This window comes from Seriola aureovittata, chromosome 8 (assembly GCF_021018895.1).
Source record: "Seriola aureovittata isolate HTS-2021-v1 ecotype China chromosome 8, ASM2101889v1, whole genome shotgun sequence".
Taxonomy (NCBI): Eukaryota; Metazoa; Chordata; class Actinopteri; order Carangiformes; family Carangidae; genus Seriola; species Seriola aureovittata.
In genome coordinates this window covers 12,812,271-12,834,490 of record NC_079371.1, presented here as the reverse complement: position 1 = coordinate 12,834,490, position 22,220 = coordinate 12,812,271, and the positions used below count along the sequence as shown (strand labels likewise).

The 22,220-nt window shown below is 39.9% G+C and overlaps 2 protein-coding genes and 7 non-coding genes across 12 annotated transcripts in view; 1 reads left to right on the top strand and 8 right to left on the bottom strand.

The window, feature by feature from the left end:
- macrod1 (mono-ADP ribosylhydrolase 1) overlaps positions 1 to 5,238 on the bottom strand; it is a 110,236-nt gene extending 104,998 nt beyond the window's left edge. Inside the window, exons 1-3 of one of the 2 annotated variants that reach the window (XM_056382515.1) lie at positions 4,672 to 5,238; positions 3,609 to 3,707; positions 2,176 to 2,283 (exon numbers count right to left, since the gene is read on the bottom strand). In XM_056382515.1, coding sequence (XP_056238490.1) covers positions 2,176 to 2,283; positions 3,609 to 3,707; positions 4,672 to 5,089 — 625 coding nt within the window. In that variant the 5' untranslated portion in view covers positions 5,090 to 5,238. The remainder of the gene's footprint in view (positions 1 to 2,175; positions 2,284 to 3,608; positions 3,708 to 4,671) is intronic. The other variant, XM_056382516.1, reaches the window with a different exon arrangement.
- A 1,296-nt stretch (positions 5,239 to 6,534) lies between these two features.
- Positions 6,535 to 22,033, top strand: fermt3b (FERM domain containing kindlin 3b). 3 transcript variants are annotated; one of them, XM_056382510.1, is made up of 15 exons: positions 6,535 to 6,730; positions 8,084 to 8,256; positions 9,918 to 10,151; positions 14,213 to 14,329; positions 14,790 to 14,958; positions 15,351 to 15,453; positions 15,577 to 15,684; positions 16,295 to 16,429; positions 16,991 to 17,037; positions 17,275 to 17,399; positions 17,960 to 18,066; positions 18,532 to 18,753; positions 19,083 to 19,207; positions 19,837 to 19,978; positions 21,282 to 22,033. In XM_056382510.1, the coding sequence occupies exons 2-15, from the start codon at positions 8,133 to 8,135 to the stop codon at positions 21,459 to 21,461; spliced, it is 1,938 nt and encodes a 645-aa protein (XP_056238485.1). In that variant the 5' UTR covers positions 6,535 to 6,730; positions 8,084 to 8,132; the 3' UTR covers positions 21,462 to 22,033. The 3 variants fall into 3 exon arrangements, with proteins under 3 accessions (XP_056238485.1, XP_056238486.1, XP_056238487.1); XM_056382511.1 differs by lacking the exons at positions 6,535 to 6,730; positions 8,084 to 8,256; positions 9,918 to 10,151 and having other exon boundaries at positions 14,213 to 14,313; XM_056382512.1 differs by lacking the exons at positions 6,535 to 6,730; positions 8,084 to 8,256; positions 9,918 to 10,151 and having other exon boundaries at positions 14,271 to 14,387.
- On the bottom strand, positions 8,956 to 9,027 carry trnaw-cca (transfer RNA tryptophan (anticodon CCA)). The gene has a single exon. It is a non-coding gene; the product is annotated as a tRNA-Trp (tRNA).
- On the bottom strand, positions 11,914 to 11,985 carry trnaw-cca (transfer RNA tryptophan (anticodon CCA)). The gene has a single exon. It is a non-coding gene; the product is annotated as a tRNA-Trp (tRNA).
- Positions 12,263 to 12,334, bottom strand: trnaw-cca (transfer RNA tryptophan (anticodon CCA)). The gene has a single exon. It is a non-coding gene; the product is annotated as a tRNA-Trp (tRNA).
- Positions 12,618 to 12,689, bottom strand: trnaw-cca (transfer RNA tryptophan (anticodon CCA)). The gene has a single exon. It is a non-coding gene; the product is annotated as a tRNA-Trp (tRNA).
- trnaw-cca (transfer RNA tryptophan (anticodon CCA)) lies at positions 12,967 to 13,038 on the bottom strand. Its single transcript has one exon. It is a non-coding gene; the product is annotated as a tRNA-Trp (tRNA).
- trnaw-cca (transfer RNA tryptophan (anticodon CCA)) lies at positions 13,323 to 13,394 on the bottom strand. Its single transcript has one exon. It is a non-coding gene; the product is annotated as a tRNA-Trp (tRNA).
- trnaw-cca (transfer RNA tryptophan (anticodon CCA)) lies at positions 13,698 to 13,769 on the bottom strand. Its single transcript has one exon. It is a non-coding gene; the product is annotated as a tRNA-Trp (tRNA).
- Positions 22,034 to 22,220: the final 187 nt, after the last annotated feature.

The window sequence follows — 22,220 nt, the reverse complement described above, 5'->3', positions numbered from 1 at the left end:
GTGTCCTCTCCCCGCCTCTCTTTTATCTTCTTCTTTTCACTCCTCCAGAATCTGCCCTCGCTTTTTGTCAGCCGGTGTACTGACTCTCACGCTCCGTCTCTCAGTCATGTTTCCTCTGGCACTGTTGTGTTTTTCAGTCTCCCTCCCTCACCTTGCCTCGTCCTCTCTGGTAAATGACACTTTACTAGCTGTTTCCTCTTGTTAATTCCAGGCTACTTTGCATCGTGCGACTCTGTAAAAGCTGTTGTAAAACACACAAACATCCTAAGACAAAGTCTTCGTGTACAGCCACGCAGAGACAAATTACAATTACTAACTGGATATAGACACATAATTACTTCGAGATTTGTAGGCAGATGAATGCATGAATGCTTGCAAGCACACAGACACAAGCAGTAATGTCATAAATGAGAGTCAACGATCAGCATATTCACTGGATGCTGGCACAGCATACACCTGCTGACAGTCAGCTGCCAATAAAAATCTATCATTTTCTGCTAAAGCCTCATCATCAAGCATCATTTAGGCGTGCTGGCCTGCCTCACTCTCTCCTGATGCAGCGCCTGTGCCAAGACACCGATTAAATTTCCCCCAAATGCCCAAACAGCCTTGTGGGAAAAAGTCTTCATTGAATGAACTGACTTCTGGCTCCATCTAATGGTCAGTAGAAAAACTCTAATCTTACTTGTAGCTGCTGGAAAACAACAATAACTTATCGGAGGAAATATAAGCAAAACATCCATTTAAAAAAAAGTTTTTAACAGGATGATAATAGATACATTTTCTATTAAGACTACATGACTCCTTGAATCAAGATGTATTAAGCTTAGACTAACACTGCACATATCTTGCAATTATTAGCTTTTTATGGCATATTGGCTATAGGCTTGTCATTGTTATTTACCTCAGTTATGACGGTTATGTTGAAATTACAGTTTCTTAGATGTATTATTTAACTAATCAGTATTACATTGGTTTGTCTATGGAAAGCCCAAAACAAATATCTGGTTTGTCTGAATATCTTTGGGATTTGAACCTTTTAGTTCTGAAAACTTGCGATGGTAATTGTTCGCTGTTATTTGACATTTAACAGACTATAACAATAAACTGATTCGTTGGGAAAAAAATAATCAACAGGTTGACAGATGATTTAAATACTTGCCACACTAGCCAGTTAATGCAACAAATCAGAGGTCTCTTTTGTAGTAACAGATTTAGTGTCCCAGAACAAATGGCTAGGCAATACAACATAAACAGGACAAAAACAATGTGTTTGGTGTGACCCTTAACAACCCATAAACTACTACGTCCAAATCATTTATTTTTTGCCTGTAGTATAGTAAATTGCATCTAATGTAGTACCCAAATAAAACTATGACCAGTTTCTGCCTTCACAAAACACCAGCAGCTATGACTAGATTTAACCTATGGAGTTGGTGTGGGTCTTTAAAAGTCACATCAGTTTAACTGTCATATTTTATATTGTTCAGTTTCGAAGGAGTCTGTCGATAATCTGTTTAGTACTGAGACATCACATAAACACCAGCTCTGTTTTCGTGTTGCTTAGCCTTCTTCTGATTTTTCCAAGGAGCCAGTCAGCAGTCCATTTGATTCTCAACCATTCTGTTGGTCTTTTGTTCTTCTGTACAGTACGTACATTAGTTTAAAGAAAACTTCACAGTATGTTAGTGAGCATACAAAAGCTTGCAGCTGTCCCTCCCACACACTGAGAAAACATCATACCAACCATCACAGCACAAACCGCCCTCATAGGTGCTTTGTGCTAAATTTATGTACAGTACATGCACATCACTGCACAAACGGACTGGAGGCTGCGCTCAGTTTAGCTCCAAGCTTTTAAATCCCTAATCCTTTCTCATATTTCCAACTGGATGGCTTTCTTCCTCATTTTGTTCTTGTGCATGAGTCTCTTTTTTTCCCTGCTGAATACTATTAACTTTGTTGCAAACAGATGAAATAAATGAAATAAAATTATTCTTTATGTGATTTTTCATTTTATTTTATCAGGAGGAGGAAATGGATCGCTAGTGACCATGTTAGATGACTGAAAACAAACACTCACTCATTTACACACACACACACACACACACACACACACACACACACACACACACACACACACACACACACACACACACACACACACACACATACCTGCATTAACAATGGCATCAATCTCCAGCTTGGTGATGTCGCCGGTGTAGACAGAAATCTTCTGGTCCAACTTTTCATTCCTCTGATATTGGTTTGGCTCAGAACCACCTGATAATGAGAGACACACACAAATCTCGTTCCTTAGTGGTGTTGTTTATATATTTTTTTTGTTTTCGTTTTTTTAAATCCCTTAAAATATAAGCGCAGGAATTTCAGGAAGCGCACCGAAAATGACAGCACTTAACATTGTTGCTCACATTGAGAGGAAAAAAATGTCAGTGCTCATAAATGTCAAAACAAATGTGTTTTCATCGTAACAGTGTGTTATTAGCGGCTTCGTAACGCAGATCTGTGCCTGCACGGTTTGTGTGCCACTGGTCTTGATCAGCAGCTGCTTTCCTAAAATGGACATCACACACACACACAGACACACACACACTCACACTCACACACACACACACACAAAGTTGTCCAGATCTTTTCCACACACAACAGCGACGCAGTCACCCTCACAGTGTCTCTTACATGCACGCACTCTTTCTTGCTCTTTTCTCTTTTGACCAGTGAACTTTCAGTGACTTTCTTTCTTTCTTTCTTTCTTTCACACACACACATACACACACACACACACACACACACACACACACACACACACACACACACACACACACACACACACACACACAGTACAGTACAGTACAATCAGCCCCAGGATCAGTTTTATTTTACTTGGTAAATTTGCTCAAGGTATATGTTTTGTTGTTTTGTTCCTATTAACATAATACAACATTAAATATTCTTATATTAGTAGCATCTAAAGATTTATGGTTGAAATTATAGAAGAAATGTTCTTGGTTTATGGGTGAGCAGTGTTAAAGAGAACATGTAATAGCAAAATTTAGCCAAACTAACATTCACATAATAATAGCTGTCATCACAGCAGTTTGGGTCACAATGTTATGATACCTCTACTAGTGAAAAGAATTTACGCTGCATGACTGGTCTAGTCTTGACATCCATTTCAAACGGGATTCAACACCCAGTTTATAGATCCAAGTATAAATCTGAGATGTAAAGATACTTAACTTGTTATCTTTGTTCACTGTTTGAATGATTTTATTTTATCACTTGTATGTTGCTGTTTTTTCAAGAACTTTTTGTTCACCAGCAATGTTTGCAACCCTGACTGCAGAAATTCGTAGAAAGACTAAAGAAATTGATAAAGTCAATATTATTTCACAGCTGATTCCAGTATAAAATGTAGTGCATCAGAAACTTACATATATGCAATAAAGTTCTTTGATGCAATGTGGCCAAATGCCTGATAACACTAGTATACATGTCTTCACATCCCTAGTGGAAAGTCTCACCACCACAACCAACCAACCCTGAATGAACTTGACAGTGACTTTGACTGATGTTGGGTGTCTGACCTGCAGTGGGAGTCCACACTGGGATGTTGTCGAGTGAAACAAACTCAGATGTCCTGTAGTACTGACGCCTGTCTTTCACTGACAGAGACAGCAAGAAGTCTGAGGGAGACAATGGAGAAAGAGACCAGACAGTGAATAATGTGTCAGATGTAAATTAGATATTTTGTTAAATATTTATTTGCGATAAAAAACAGAGAAATATGGTACTTATTGCATACCAGACTAAAGAGAAGCCTAAGAAAGAATACGACAAAAAAACTCATGCATCAACATCTAATCATCAGCAAAATCCCAACAAAGTGCAGTGTAATGTGAGATTCAAGTACCTCAAAAGTATTCGTATTCCAGTTTGTTCAAGTACAGATTTATCTTATGAAGATAGCAAAATACTAAAAGTGATAAGCTTCTGTATATCATATCACTGAATAAATTGTTTGATTTCTCCATTTCATATTTTTTCTTCATAAGCTTATACGTAATATCAAAAATATGATTCAGGGCCAAAGTGGTGATAAATATAAATTAAAATTATAAATTAATTACTTAGTCAAGTGACTATAATTTCTAATTACTGCATAACTCATTTAAGTTAAAACTGATAGTGGCAGTTTTTCAAATTCAATAAATTGCTTGCTTTTCTTCATTTTGTATTATTCTTAAAATAATATATATTGGTTTTCAATAATGTCAATAATCAATTAAAATGATCATTAGTTGCAGTCACTGACTTACATTGTGTTTATCATATATTGTGTATATTGGTTTTTGGTAAACTAGCTCTACTTTGATATTGGAGACAAAATATCAATAGTAATTTTACTTTTTCGTGTCTCATGTTTGTGTGTACTGACCTCTGAGATGTGATAATTTTTTGTATTATCATCATCCATTTTAAAAGCATGGATTGCTAGCTTAAGTCTTGTGACAACTGACCGGTAACTAGGGCTACATAAACCAGTGACAGCTGGACAGGTGTTTTGCTCATGTGACAACACTGCACCTTGCACGTGAGTAGTAAGTTAACATAAAACCAGAAACTTCGCGAGTTTGCTTGCAGTCTCACCCTTGGTCTCCTTCCAGTCTCCCTTAGCGGAGTTCAGGTCAACTTTGCGGGCCATGGCGGCCAGGGTCCCGGTGTGGAGAGACTGGACAAGCGCGACTGTACTCACTCCAAGGGCTGCACCGAGGGCGATCTTGCCCAGCCAGCCTCTCCTCTCTCGGGATGAGGAGGAACCGTTCACCTGACTGTACTCCCGAAGTGCTATTGTTGTTGAAAACTTCTCGCCTCGGCGGGTAGCATTAATATGGCCGCGGAGAAGACTTGTTGCTGGCTTCTCTATCGGCCGGGGGCTTCCAGGAACTACAATGTGTTTGAACTTGACACTGGCTCTCTGGAAGTCAGCACAAACACGGGACAGAGGGCCGGTGGTGCGGGGGAGGGCTCTAACATATGAAAATAGAGCTGACATTTGTAATGCCATTACACCGGAGGGGCTAACGGTTCGTGTTACTGAAGCTTTCCAGAGATTAATGTCGGCTACACTTGTTAGATTTCGTTTTCGGTAGGAGCACACCTCACTTGATATGATGGACGTCTGACAGCGAGCGCCTCTGTACCATTTTCGTTTTGGACGTTAACGTGTGGAACGTACCATTAGGAAGGGGGTGTTAGTTGACTGTCGCTAAAGTGTTAATAAGTGTTAATAAGTGTTAATGTGGTGTCTAGTGCCAGTATTTATGCGCCAATGCTATTATCAATGAAATCCGTATGCGACAATGTGACAAGCGTTGGCCTTTTTTTCATAAATTTTACATTGAGCGTAAACCCTGACTCAGATGCATGGGAGAGCCCAAGCCTCCTTCAAGAACCACCGAAAAATTGAATTTACGGTGTGACCGACCAAAATGTGATAAATACAATTCCTGTGCCGAGAAAAAAAAGTTTCTTAAACGTTATGTGAATTAGAGACATGCCTTGGAGTTTTAATTCCAAGGTAAATTACAGTATATTTCTCGTGAAGGAGGCAGGACTATTACAGGAAAATATATTTATATAATATATGTATATACTCTACAAGTTTTTGGGCATTTACACATACTTACACAACAACAAAATCTTCTTAATGGGTTGCACATATAATCTTGTCGTAGGATAGAGTTGTATAGTTGTCTCCTCATCATAGAGGATGGTTGACTGTGTTATCCCAATCAACATAGACTGTAAAAAAAAAAAAAAAAGGCCCCTGAATGCAACATTATTCTATAGCCACTAATATAAATTTTGCCGCCCCCTAGCGGATTGTGTAATTGAGTACCAGAAAAGTTTGTCCATGTTTTTAGGTGTTTGAAGGTAGGGTTATTTTCCCCCGAACAGTAAATTCTGGAATAATCCGTGATGACATCATAATAATCTGGATTTGCTACATAGAAAATGTGCATGAGGCCACCTATGATTTTGAGTTTTATTTAAACTTAAGTGTTATCAGGCTATAGCAGTACATTAAACCTTTCAGTTTTAGAAGCAATTTAGCAAGTTAGTGACTAACATTTTTAAGACTTCATCAGGCTTTACTCTTCTTTGCAATTTATACTTAAACAAAACAAACAACTGCTATCACTACAATGTTGAAAACCATAAAAACTACAATCAGTAATACACACCCTAAAACTACACATTGCTGATCTTGAAAAACAAAAAAAAAATAAGATGACTAATCTGCCATGAGCTGTGTGTGTGTGTGATTGCTATTTTGAAGAACAGGGAGACAAATGGAGGACAGTGATAATGTGTTTTGTCTGCCCATTTAATATCTCTTGTCTCAGCTCCCACATATGTATGCACATGCACACACACACTGCCTCATATGCGGAACTCAAACTGCCTGTCAATTTGAGCCCTTTACTCATTTCCGCTTGACGGAAACTGACAAACATGAAAAAAAGGAACAAGCCATCTTGATAGAAGTGACAAAGGCAGCATTGCTGTACAGACCACAACCCGCCCAAATCGAGAGGGGCAAAAACTGCTGCACAAAACCAAGGAAACTTCTTCAGCGATCTGACAGAGGCACACAGGTTCCCCCGATTAAATTTCTCAAAACCTTGGACAGAGGAGACTAAAGGTATTGTCTTTGAAAGTATATGTGTGTGTGTGTGTGTGTGTGTGTGGGGGGGGGGGGGGCATAAGGACAGAGAGAAAGTTAGGACAAGGTATGTATGTGTAAGGCTTCTGTATTAAAAATTCAGATCTGGGGTCATTTATTAGGTCGCATCACTCTATAGAATATAATGTAAGAGGTTAACTGGTGACAGATCAGAGCTTACATTTAGAAATATACAGATAAAGAAACTTTAGACCTCCAAAAGAGGCGAAGAATGGTGTAGTCATGTCATTTATTCATTGTAATGGCATTGTTTGTGATACCAGTCCTTGAAAATGCAGTTACATGGTGCACTAACACGTTTAAAGCGTTTAGCTTTAAAATGGGCTTAAATACTTTCAAACACACATAGTAATTTAGTATATTGGCCCTGTATGAACTTCTTGACTTGGGTGGATCTGAAAGCGGAAGTGTGCCTCCATGGTGATAGTTCAAGGCAGAACAGGAAGTGCTCCTCAAACTGGACGTATCAGAACTAAGTCACCCATCCAGTTTATAAGTGTGTGTCCATGTTAGTCAGTATCATGTGATATTGAACCCTGAAGATTAGCAAGTCATCTATCATCTCTTCTTCTTATTTAATACCTTAAATGGAAAACTGAAGTAGGTTTTGTATTATCAAATCTGTCAAGTTTGGTAGTTCTTGTACAGTTACAGCATATGTAACTCACCTTCTCACAGCACTTTTATCCTTCTTGAAAATGAATTATAAATGCATGTGTCAATGATTTTTATGCACGAATATGAAATAAAGCAGAGAGCATTAATATTTAGTGGAACTGAAATTGTCTCTCATATTTTAGGCATGTCATGTTATGATTTTGTTTTACAGAGTTTTAAAATGTTTTCCTCAGGCATTTTAACAATTTATTCACATATAAAAGTGTGTAATTTCTCACTCCTGACTTATATAGGACTCTAAAATAATAATGGCCAAAACACCGAGTTTGGCATCAAGAATCATCTGACCATATTTCATGTCAGACCTGAAGATGGTGTGGGCAGTTTAATCAATGTGGTGGAACAACAAATCATTTAAGTGATTAATTATCAGTCTTGTTCATCTTCTTCTTGTCCTTGACTGTTTTGTCTGAGCTGTCACATATTTCCACTAGACAAAAACACAAAAAAATTGCATTTGTCACACATAATAGATCATTTAAAGAGCATTTGCTGAGCGGCCTTTCATAGCAACTTGTTATCAGTTTGACACTGTTACTAAATCTATCATATTTTTCATTCTCTCACTCTCTCCATCTTTGTCTCTCCTGTTTTCACCTCATCTCCTGGCGTCTGTCTACTCTGCTCTGTCAGACCTGTCTCCTTCATTTCTGTCTCTCTTTCTTCCTCTCTTTCTCCCAGTATGGCGGCGTGGGACCTGTCAGTCATAGTGGAGGACCTGGGGTCTGACGCTCCACCTGTCACCCTCAGCGTGACCTCTGAACTCCACGTCGGAGGGGTCATTCTCAAGCTGGTGGAAAAAACACGTAGGTCACTGTCTGCCTCTGTTTGTCTCAGTCTTTCTCTCTGACACAGACTAAAAATAGTTTGATTATTTGCATGGACGTATGTGGTGTTTTTGGTTTTAGTGTGGTCTTCTCTTCCTCCACTTCTTCCAGTAAACATAAAAAATGTCATAATTAGACACAAAACGTATGTTCCACCACCTCGTTTGTAAATGTGATTGAAAAAAACATAAAACAGCATATTAATCAGATTTTTCAAGGTTTCTGCAGCTTTATATTCAGAATATCCACTCGACCTGCACTAATGTAGAGTATAGTATATTAAAACCATTGTACATTGTATATTAAGCACTTAGTATAGCAAGGGGTCTATCTTTGGTCTGTATTTCCTTTCCTGTTATTTTTCTGTTTTCATTTCTATACTTTATTTGGTTATCGTATATATCATATACGATATGATACGTATGGTATATCGTACATTTGCCTCACTGTTTTTGTGATTTATGTGAAGCGGCTCCTGACAAGACAAGCAATGCATTTCACAGTGACATTCAAAAATATGTGTTTACTTCTCTACATCATCTTTAATCGGCAGTACGATTCTCTAAATGTCGTTTTATTTGTTGAATTATTTCATTGTCCATTTATTCAGAAGTCACTTCACGTTGAAGAGTCTGTTTCTTCCATAACTACTAAAACGGCGTGATGACGCAGAATAAATGACCCTGACGTGATTTGAACACGCAACCTTCTGATCTGGAGTCAGACGCGCTACCGTTGCGCCACAGAGTCTTAGATGCTAAGCAGAGCGGACAGGGAGTACATAACACTGCTGTGGTGACTTTTTAACCGCAATGTTATAAGCGGCCATGTAATGTAGTAATGATCCCTTACAATAAACATTACTGAAAAAATAAAACACATTATTAAGTAACGTTTTCACGGAAATCAAAGGGTGTTGTTGTCAATGCATACGGTATACACTTAGTGGACACTATTCCTACATCTGAACAATCTATTGCAATCCCATACACCTCGACCATGATTTGTATGAAAAAGCCTATGTGAAGTTTTTGCTGACTACTAGTTGAATATAATGCAATCCAGTGCAACAACAACAAGTACAACTATCACCTTTATGACTGTCAAGCAAAACTGAACATTTCTAAGCTTCATAAAGGTAGTAATAATGGCAGAATGTTGTTTTGGATTGTATTGCAGTAGATTGTAGCCTACTAAATAAAGTGAACAGTGAGTGTGTGCATCCACAGAAGCTTTATTATTCAGTAAAGCTACACAGAATTGATACCACATAAATGATTCAAGGATTCAAGTAAGAAAACTATGCATGAAAAAGGAGATAAATTGACTGATATATTTGAACACACAGCCTTCTGAGCTTGAGTGAGTCAGATGTGCTGAATTATGCCACAGGGTCTCTGAACTCAATCATTAATCTGGTGACAAATCGAACACTTTTGGAAAGAGGTAAACTGATGACTTTTATGTAGTTGCCACTTTAGTGGTCAAGAGAATAATTTATGTTCACATGACAAGTGATTCAGAAGCATAACAAATTATAAATTCACCACATGGCTTTCACACATCACTGCTTTAAATGAATGAATGTTAACTCTGTTTTGGTTTTTTAGTGACATCTGTTTTGTTTCCATCCTCTGCAGAGATCAAGCGTGACTGGTCGGACCATGCACTGTGGTGGGATCAGAAGCAGCAGTGGCTGCTTCGGACAGCCTGGAGTCTGGAGAAATATGGCATCCACGCCGATGCCCGGCTGCTGTACATGCCCCAGCACAAGCCACTGAAGCTGGGTCTGCCCAGTGGCATGACCCTGAGGCTCCATGCCTGCTTCTCCAGCCCTGTCTTCCAGACCGTGATGGGCATCTGCAGAATGCTAAGTAAGCCTCTCTTTCTTTCTTTCTTTCTTTCTTTCTTTCTTTTTCTCTTTCTTTCTTTCTTTCTGCTTCTCTACATCCTTAAGGCATTAGAACTGAAAAAAGTATACTTACAGAAAATCATTACTTAAAACTGTAATGAATTGTTTTAAAAAGATGCATTAACTCATTTTTTCAAATCAAACAGTGGGTTTTAAATTACTTTTCCTCTCACAGTATGAATTCCTTCAGTTCCTTTTCTTACCTCTCCCTCGCAGTCATCTTGCTGCTTGTAAGAACTCACACTGTAATAGTTGTTCACAACCTAATTATTCTTCAAAATGTGTAAAAGTGTCTCATTAATATGTTGCAGTCTAATTGGATGTATCAACACACACACACACACAAACACACACACACACACACAAACACACACACACACACACACACACACACACACACACACACACACACACCACTGCCAGAAAAGAAGACCTTCGCCATCTGCTTCATGCTTTCATTCAGTCTAATTTTGGCACTTCTTGGTCTCAATTCCTCACCAGAAATCCCCAGGAGGTGACAGCAGACTGGAAAGGTTTTGAAAAGCAGCAGGCAGAGGAGAAATAATAAAATCTGTCAGTAGAAAAGCAGCTTAGAGGGAGCAGAGGTATAGATTAAGAAAGCTCTGATTTGTATCAAATTTACCATGCAGCAGGTAGATCAAACATGAAGAGAAGGAACAGAAACACAGATAAACCTCTGTTAAATCCCATTATGGATCAAAACAAAAGAGCCACTTCTACTGAAGGGCAGATTAAAACAGAAGCTTTTAACGATACTTGCTACTTAAAAACAAAAAACTGTTGAATCCATTTGGAAAGTGAATAATTCCATTAGCCTGTTATTCACAGTGGATTTATATACTGTGTATTCCAGGGTTTTCAGTCTAACAGGAAGCTCATTACTGGCAGAGGCAACCTTACAGAATAGAGACTGTTCCCTTCGGTGATTATGTGTCTCTCTGATACATGCAAAGTACTCACTGAGTACAGTAAATAGACGCAAGAGACTGACATTAGTGCATCCTACTGTAACTTCTAACAATAATCACTAATACCTAACAGCTACAATTAAGGAATAAATCAAAATCAGTTTGGTAAGCAGATAAATAAAGGTTTGTGACATATTGCTGGTCAGCACTGTTAATAACCATCTGAATGAAAGTCACATATAGTAAAAGTTTTAATGTGAATCCACAAACTCATTAAGATGTGACAGGTGCACAAGGTTGTATAGTACATGTTTTAAAGAGACTGTTTTCTTCTAAACATGGATTCGTGTTTCTCCTGCTCTGGTGTCAGATGCAGAGGAAATAGCTTGACTTCAGGTACCATCGCCTTCCATATGAACTTGAATTTACTTGACCCTAACATGATTTGAACACACAACCTTCTTATCTGGAGACAGATGCGCTACCGTAGCACCACAGAGTCTGCTACCACAGTTTAAGTGGTCAACAGATCATCTGATGAACCAAGCACCAGTATGTGTTAAATTGAGGTTTTCTACAGCAGTCTAGTTGACTTTGATGTGATATGAACATGCAACCTTCAGATAGGGAGTCAGCCCCACTACCGTTACTCCACAGAGTATCTTCAGAGCTTTCCAACGATCCAGTAAACCAATGAAAAACTAAACACCAGGGTTTCATGACCTTAATCTGCAAAGGACACCTGTCCATAATATACACTATGCGCTTCCTTACATTCTCAAAGAGGAGAAGAACTGACCCTGACGTGATTTGAACACGCAACCTTCTGATCTGGAGTCAGACGCGCTACCGTTGCGCCACAGAGTCTGCTTTCAATGGCCAACTGCTCAAAATATCAGCAGATGAACCAGCCCCTGGTAGATGATAAATGAAGGTATTCTACACATTGAAAAGCATCCTAGTTGACCTTAATGTGATATGAACATGCAACCTTCAGCTCGGGAGTCAGGCCCACAGGGTATCTTCGGGGCTTTCCAAAGATCCAGTAAACCGAGCTCTTCATTTTGATGAACTTCTTCTGCAAAGGAGACAAGTCCATTGTATATACTATGAGGCTCCTTATGTACTCAGAGAGCAGAAGAAGTGACCCTGACGTGATTTGAACACGCAACCTTCTGATCTGGAGTCAGACGCGCTACCGTTGCGCCACAGAGTCTGCTTTCCCTGGCCAACTGGTCAACAGATCACCTGATGAACCAAGACCCGGTCGGCATTAAATGGAGGTTTTCTACACATTGAAAAGCAGTCTAGTTGACCTTGATGTGATATGAACATGCAACCTTCAGAAAGTGACTCAGCCCCACTACCAATAACCCACAGGGTATCTTCGGGGCTTTCCAAAGATGCACACTCAGAATTTTGATAAACTTAATCTGCAAAGCAGACAAGTCCATTATATATACTATGAAGTTCCTTATGTACTCAGAGAGCAGAAGAATTGACCCTGACGTGATTTGAACACGCAACCTTCTGATCTGGAGTCAGACGCGCTACCGTTGCGCCACAGAGTCTGCTTTCAATGGCCAACTGCTCAACAGATCAGCAGATGAACCAGCCCCTGGTAGATGATAAATGAAGGTATTCTAAACATTGAAAAGCATCCTAGTTGACCTTAATGTGATATGAACATGCAACCTTCAGATAGGGAGTCAGCCCCACAGGGTATCTTCGGGGCTTTCCAAAGATCCAGTAAACCGAGGCCGGGATTTTGATGAACTTCATTTGCAAAGGAGACAAGTCCATTACATATACTATGAGGTTCCTTATGTACTCAGAGAGCAGAAGAAGTGACCCTGACGTGATTTGAACACGCAACCTTCTGATCTGGAGTCAGACGCGCTACCGTTGCGCCACAGAGTCTGCTTTCACTAGCCAACTGCTCAACAGATGAGGTGATGAGCCAAGCTCCGGTCGGTGTTAAATGGAGGTTTTTCTACACATTGAAAAGCAGCCTAGTTGACCTTGATGTGATAGGAACATGCAACCTTCAGATAGTGAGTTAGCTCCACTACCAATAACCCACAGGGGATCTTCGGGGGTTTCCAAAGATGCACACTCAGGATTTTGATAAACTTCATCTGCAAAGGAGACAAGTCCATTATATATACTATGAAGTTCCTTATGTAATCAGAGAGCAGAAGAATTGACCCTGACGTGATTTGAACACGCAACCTTCTGATCTGGAGTCAGACGCGCTACCGTTGCGCCACAGAGTCTGCTTTTGCAGGCTAACTTGTCAACGTATCACCTGATGAACCAAGCCCTGGTAGGTGTTAAATAGAGGTTTCCTAGACATTTAAAAGCAGTCTAGTTGAGCTTGATGTGATATGAACATGCAACCTTCAGATAGGGACTCAGCCCCACTACTGTTACTCCACAGAGTATCTTCAGAGCTTTCCGACAATCGACTAAACCAATGAAAAACTAAAAAGCAGGGTTTCATGACCTTCATCTGCAAAGGAGACAAGTCCATTATAATACACTAGAAGCTTCCTTATGTTCTCAGAGAGCAGAAGAATTGACCCTGACGTGATTTGAACACGCAACCTTCTGATCTGGAGTCAGACGCGCTACCGTTGCGCCACAGAGTCTGCTTTGCGTGTCTAACTTGTCAACACATCAGCTGATGAACCAAGCCCCGGTCGGTGTTAAATGGTGGTTTTCTAGAAATTTTAAAGCAGTCCATTTGAGCTTGATGTGATATGACAAACCAAACACTGGTTCACTGGGAGTTTAAATTGATACTGATTTTTTAATTGTCAGGAGGAGAGTTTGACTTTGATGATCTTCATTTGCTAAGGATACTAGTACATTATATGCACTAGAAGGTTCCTAATACACCAACAGCAGAACACTTGAGTCTGACATGATTCAAATATACAACCATCTGATCTGGGGTCAGACACCCTACCATTGCGTCACAGAGTATCTTTGGGCCCTTTCACAGAGCCATGATCCAGTTTGGAGTAAACATTTACCAAAAATTGGTTACCATTTTACATTTACATCCATGCCCTCTTTTTTACCTCTGCAGACATCCGTCGCCCTGAGGAGCTCTCCCTCCTTCGGCCCTTAGAGGAGAAAAAGAAGAAGAAAGATAAGGACTCAACAGAGGAGATCTACGACCTGACCGAGGTGCCCCTCTCCTCGGGTACACTCATCACACTCCCTTCACTCTCCAGGCCCCAAATTCACACATATTATAAGCGGTGTGTCTTAGCAAAAATATTTAAAAGCAAATGAGGTTGTAACAATAATCACTGAAAAATCTTTCTGTTGTAGCATCTGTTTTGTCTCTGAGAAAGGATTATAGTATTTTGTATAGTTGTCTTCAAAAGGCTTCATACACACAGAGAGTCGTATGTGGTCTTTCTGAAAATTATCCAGAGGTAAACCTGAGGGACAGTGGAGAAGATTAATCATAGAGTCTTAAGCACACCTAACAGCAGTCTTCATCTGACAGCCATGACTGTTTTCTTAAGCAGCTACTGTGCAATTTAGAGCAGAAATGGAGACATTTATTACAGAGGCCAGACTTTTATTTTGGTGTCTGTGAAGTTAACTCCCTGTAAAATTTAAATATAACTCTCTTACTCCCTCTTCTCTTACAGTGTCCCGGCCCTGTCTGTATAACGGCATGCCAGCTCACTTTGCTGACTCACCTCAGATGGAGGCCATATACAAGATGCTGTCAGTTACTCAGCCTCCCCCCGCCCCAGAAGTCATAGCCAAGCAGTACCGCCCAGCCAGTGTGGTGGACAAGGCCCACATCAATGGCAGGTATGCCTTTACACATACATGCATGCTAAAAGTTTAGTGTATTAAAAAAGTTTATTAAAAAACATGACAATGAGAAACTGTTGATTAACATAATTATAATTAGTCATTCACAAATGGAACAAAAGTCAAATGGAAGATATATCTATAAATATATTTATTTAGGTTACTAGTTTAGTTTGCATATAAACTTATTAATTTATTTAGTTTTTTGGGTGTTGTTTTGTGCTAGTTTGTGATGTCATACTTACTCACAACATGTGTTATCTAAACGTAATCTCTCTGATTTCTGTTGGAACATCAAGACAGTAAAGTTCTGAGGCACTGTGGTAGTTTTCTTCCACTTGTGAGTATATGTTTGAGAAAATACAGACTTATTCTCTTTTTTTCCTCAGGTGGTTGGACTCATCCCGTAGTCTTATGCAGCAGGGCATCCAAGAAAATGACCGACTCTGGCTTCGCTTCAAATACTTTTCCTTCTATGACATAGAACCCAAGGTGTGTGTGTGTGCGTGTGTGTGTACATGTTGTGTTAACAGATAGAGTATGTGTATGTTTTTGTATTTGTATTTCTCAGTCCTTCCCTTCTTTGACCTCCACCCTTCCTCTCTGGCCCTGCAGTACGATGTTGTGCGTCTGACCCAGCTGTATGAACAGGCTCGCTGGGCCATCCTGCTGGAGGACATCGACTGCACAGAGGAGGAGATGATGCTGTTTGGTGCTCTGCAGGTAGAAAACAATACTGCTGAAGGGGAAATAAGTGCATCACGTTGGAGACATCACGTTAAAAATACTCTACAGGAAGAGGACGATAACCTCATGAAACTCTTATCACATAACTACAGGAAAAGTTTCACTATTTATATGCAAACATGGTCAAAGACATCTAATGAAGATACCAGTCAGTCAGAAACCAACTGTGAGCAGAGTCTGCCTTCACATTATGTCAATAAATTACACTTTCAGTAATATACATTGTTTGATAAAATAATACATGAAAACTATAATTTGATAACAGAACCATAAAAACTGGACCAAACAGACATTCAAAGAGGGATAGGAAAGCATCTGTCTGCTGATTTGAATAATACATATTATATCTGTGTTTTATTTATTTATTTAGTTTAGTTTTTTGCTTTAAGGTTACAATTATGTCACAATCAAAATCCCACTCAGTGGATTTAAAATGCACTTGAAGACTATTCTAATTTACGGTTACAATTTTTAGTATCCAGATGAAACAAGTAGTTACAACACAGTTTGAGTTATTTTCTCCTTTAACATCTCATATAAGGTTAAAAGCTTGTCACTCTCCTCTCTTATATTCAAACTCATGTAGTACCACATCAGTAAGGTTTCTCAGTCGGAGCCGCAGATGATGAGTTCCAGTGCAGCCATGGACGACCTGGAGTCAGCCCTGCAGTCCCTGGAAGTCAAGATGGAGGGAGAGAGCAGCTCCGCATCCGAGATGCTGGTCAGACATATTGGTTTAACTTGTATGTCAGCTACTGTTACGCTTGACTCAGCTGTTTAACTTTATCATGGCTGAAGCAGTTGACAGTAGCGGCAAGCCTGAGGTCAACACAAATGGTGAAAAAGAAATGGGAGAAATGGCAACTGTTTTTTTGATAGCTCAAATGTTTAAAACAGCTTGGTGTCAGTGATAAGAGAAATTGTCAATAAAGGTTACATGAAATGTTACAGCACATGAGGGCCTTCTAAAACTATCTATTCATTTGTGTTAAAACATCAGCTGCAATTACATCATTTAAGATGTTATATTTTTGCAATCAGAGGGTTCATGATTAGCAGTTACCTTGGTTATCATCATGCATTTCACTTTCCTACCTCGAAAACTAGAACAGAAAATCTCAGTTCAGTTTTGTGTGATGTATAAGTTTCTATAGGATTTTGCATAGAAAGAACAGAAGATACTCAAGAAAATTTTATGTTGCTGCTTCCCTGAAACAAGATGGTGAAAAGGGGAGCTAATTTATAAACTGAAAGGTCTTTGTCTTTGTTGTCTGTCATCCAGGAAAACATGACTGCTCCAGAGCTCAACGACTATCTGAAGATATTCAGGTGAGATTCATTTTGCAGTTACTCAGTCCTCTCAGGTACTAATAAGATTCTTTCTTTATAACCATATAAACATATATAAACATCTGCTATATAATAGATATTTAATCCATTGACTAGGAAAGCAGCAGTTTTCTGAAATTTTTTATTTTATTTTCTACCATATATGAGGAGGAAACGTCTTGATAAAAACGATCAAAGTGTTCTGGTGAAACTGAGCTATGTGACTGTATGTTTCAGGCCAAAGAGATTGACACTGAAGGGATACAAGCAGTACTGGTTTAAGTTCCAGGATACCTCAATCTCTTATTTCAAGAGCAAAGAGGAGAGCATTGGGGAGCCGATTCAGCAGATAAACCTCAAAGGTACTTATTATATTGTTGTACTTTCCATCATTTTGATATTTCCCTGCTATGTAACCAATGATATACTCAGTTATCAATAGAACCATAAGTATATATGAATTAGTAGCCAATGAAATAGCAGTCATTGCTTAGCAACATGTTTATTCAGATCTGTGTAATATCACTGCTGAAAGATTACTACATACTACAGTATACAGTAATGCTAATGAGAAAACGCACATACACACACACACCCAGACAGAGAGAGAGAGAGAGAGAGAGAGAGAGAGAGAGAGAGAGACATTTATGGTAAAGAGTCAAAGTCAGAGACAGAGTCTAAAAACAAATTTCAGGGCTTGAACTTTAACAAAGAAGAATATCAACACTAATGTATATGACAACATAGACACAGAAGATTAACTGTAAGTGTGATTCAGGCATGGGCCATGTACTCAAGATGTCATGGAAGTCTGACTCAGTGCTCATATTGCTCATCTATCTGTTCCCATCGTATCTCTGTCTAACCGATAAATGTCACATTTCAGTATTAAATGTTGCTTTGATATCCATCTCACACACAGGATGTGAAGTGGCTCCAGACGTTAACATGGCCGCACAGAAGTTCCTTATCAGACTCCTGATACCAGCACCTGAGGGCATGAACGAGGTTTATCTGCGCTGTGAAAACGTGAGGCCACACACACCCACATACACCCACACCCACACCACACACACACACACACACACACACATACACACACATACATACACACACACACCACACACACACACACATACACACACACACATACACCCACACCACACACACACACACACACACCACACACACACACACACACACACACACACACACACACACACCCACACCACACACACCACATACACACACACACAGCCACATACACCCACACACACACACACCACACACACACACACACACACACACACACACACACACACACCTGTCTCCCCTCATTTCTGTATGTGACATCCTGTCATTTCCACCACCTCTCTCTGAATACCTCTGTCTTTGTCCCACTATCGCACATCTCTGACCACAGTCGCATCACTCTCTCACGCTTTCTCTCTCTGTCTTTTAACCTGCTCTGTGTCTTTGTCTCTCACACGCCAGGAGCAGCAATATGCTCAGTGGATGGCGGCATGTCGGTTGGCCTCCAAAGGCAAGAGCCTCGCAGACAGCAGTTACCAGAGTGAAATACAGAGCATCCACTCCTTCCTGGCAATGCAAAAGACCAACTCCAGTTCCCATGGCAACGTACCTGCCAACGATGAAAGCATCAATACACACAGTCTGGTATCGCCACGCTACCATAAGAAGTACAAACCAAAACAGGTACAGGAGCCACAGAAGAGGAGGAATTTGCACACAGACACACAAAAAAAGATCAGAATAGTAGATGTGACATCTCATATCTACAGCAGAGCACAGGACTACTGGATCACACCAGTCTCTCCTTTATTGAGCCTTTATATTGTGTATGACATCTAACAATGTGCAAAATTCCAATGGAAATGAATTTAATCATTCAACATCAACAGTACAGTGATTTTGAACAATTGAGCTGACTGAATAGTTCTGCAGCTGAAACCCGTACCCAGTTTGTGCTCAAAGCAACCAACATAAAATTACATCTGATCTTTACCCTGTGCCTGTTCCTCCAGCTGACCCCTCGTATTCTGGACGCGTACCAGAACGTGGCTCAGCTCTCACTGACGGATGCAGTGACGCGCTTCCTGCAGATCTGGCAGGCTCTGCCTGACTTTGGCCTCTCGTACATCGTTGTCAGGTTAAGTTTAAATTTTAATTTAAATGTTTTCAGAATTCATTGAATGCCAGTTAGCATCGATTTAAGCCCTAATTTTCACAACATGAAAGGTGGGAAAACTAGACAAAAGTCACATATAGTGTAACTGGGTTAAAATGGGTTAATATATACAGTAAGTATTATGTAAGAAAACATTTACTCATACACAGCATAAATATTGAGATTGTATTGAGAGTCTTTTCAGATCAGATCTCACTAGCAGCTGTAATTTAAGAAAATGCAAATTTTGTAAAATTACATTTAAGACTAAAAAACAAATCTATCTAAAAGGCAAAAATTTGGATTTTTTTAAAACAAGTTTTAGTCCTCAGTTGCTATCTGCTAGACACAATTCTGCAGATGAATTTCTGATATAGTGCTCCTTTGGGAAACTTTCTGAAACTAATTTGCTGTGTGTCGGCAGTCCCTGCTCCTGAAGTAGCAGTGTTGTAAATATGAGTGTTGATAAGAGTAGAAAACATAGGAAAACAAGTGGTATCCAATTCAGCTAGCATTCAACTCAGTTAGGTTTCAAAATTTTGGAGGGTTAAAGAGTTGCTTTTGTCAGGATTTTGAAATACAGGAAGCTGAAAGACGTTTTTGACCAACAGGTTCAAAGGTAGCCGAAAAGACGAGGTCATGGGCATCGCTCCAAACCGCCTGATCCGCATCGACCTGGGGGTGGGTGACGTGGTCAAGACCTGGCGCTACAACAACATGAAGCAGTGGAACGTCAACTGGGACATACGACAGGTCAGACTCATTCTTTAATCAGGCTTCTGTAAGGGAGGACAGTTTGCATGATATATTTGTTGCTGAATTAGCTCAAGAAAAGTTTCCACGTGTCTAGTATTCACAAAATCTTATGTCACTATGCTGTTGTGATAACTTAATTCAAGGTCAAAACTGGTCAATATGACTCAATTAAGACTTTGAAAACCTACAAACCAGGTATGACTTCAGCTACACACAGAAAATGCCTCAATGAATGCTGGCAGCATCATTGGCCATAAAACTTCTGAAATGGGAGTAAAGGGAAGGTAATGTAAAGTAATGGGAAGTAAAGTGACCTCATTAACACCAGGACTCCAGACTGAGACCTGTGTGTGTGAGTTAAAATTTCATGTGTATGATCATCAGGCTGTTTTGGTGCCCTTCCAGCACCGGTGCTGCATCATGCTATTGTGTTTGAAAGTAGTGCTTTTTCCTCTACTTCACTGGCTCAGTTGTTCTCTCCCTACCCGCACTCCCCCTGCCTGCACTTTCATCATCAGTGCATGTGTCTACATGTTCCAAGGATTAAGCTGTCTATGCAGGTCAGGGTTTTTTAATACCCGCAAACCACCAGGCTCGTTGTGAGAGCCAATACACACCACCCAAAAACATGCATTAATCAACCACCCAAACTCAACCTGACCCGCAAACTGCCTAAAGTATTATAAACCAGAGGGGCACACAGATAATACAGACCTCCACCAAGGCCAATGTCAAACAACATACACTAGACTTCAGAGAAAAAAATTCAAACTCATGGTAATTTAATGGGTTCTACCTTGGCCCATGCCCCATCCCTCAACCAAATTCGGTGCAAATCAGTTCAGTACTTTTTTCATAATCCTGCTGACAAATACAGGTGAAAACATACCCTCCTTGGCGGAGGTAATTATGGTCTTGGGTGCATTGAAATATATGATAGATATAAATTACGCTATCATTCAATGATGCAGATTATTAACAACCATGACATTAGGTGGACCTGCACCTTATGGTGTGTGTGTGTGTGTGTGTTTGAGAGAAAGGGACAGAGAGAGGGGGAGAGAAGGTGAAAGGTGCACAGCCTGGCCTATTGCATGTAATTCAGACAGCCTATAACCAAAGCCTATCGCATCAACATTGTATTTTGTAGCTGTGTGCAATTTCACCCGCGTAAAATGTTTTCAACCCTTATAGTATGCATTTATCTTAAAATAATTTACTTCACTTCTGTGTGTGTGTGTGTGTGTGTGTGTGTGTGTGTGTGTGTGTGTGTGTGTGTGTGTGTTTCTGACCCCTCCAGATGGCCATTGAATTTGAAGGCAATGTCAACATTGCTTTTAGCTGTGTGACTGCGGACTGCAAAATTGTTCACGAGTTTATTGGAGGCTACATTTTCATGTCGACACGCAGTCGTGAGAGGAGCGACACGCTCAATGAGGAACTCTTCCACAAGCTGACTGGTGGCCATGAAGCTCTCTAAGACAGATCTTAACATGATTTATTGTTGCGTTCAGTCAACCATTAATGGTCAGAACAGTATGAGGGTTAAAATAAGATAATCTGCTCGTGTGTACATATGAAAACCCACCTTGTCAATCCACTTAAGTTCTTATCTAGCCTTTGTTCCACACACACACACACGCTGTTAATCGTAAGATACATCATAGGTTGGAAGACTTTAAATATTCAGACAGTGGTCCTCGTTGTGACTTCCAGTTTCCTCCAGGATGGACTGCTGCTGGGCCAAACTGCTGGTCATCTGGTTCAGCATCAGCAGGACTAAATCAAACTCATGGAAATGTAAAACCACTTTGATAAGCCAGCAGCTACTTTTTCTTTCCATCTGTACAGAACTATAATCAGAATCGTCCAGGATGCAAAGCCTTACTTTGCGCAGAGCTGTATTCTTACTGTCACAGACTTATGTTAGAAATGACTAACACATTACAAGAGCCACATTATTATTAAAGCTAGGAATTAAAAACAGTGATGATATAATGCGTGCCAATATAAAATGTTTACCATTAACTAAATAAATATAGCAAATTTTCATTCTCTGTTGTTGTCTTCACTCATTGTCGTTGTGACATATGGTGATAACTTCTGTTGTTTCTTACACAGGAAGCTTCAAACCAATTATCTCCTCGCACATGCTGCGTGTGTCCATATCTTCATAAGAAACTGTTAAGGCAGCCTGTTAACGAAAACCACAGTGTCTGCATCCTCTGTTTTCCCATAC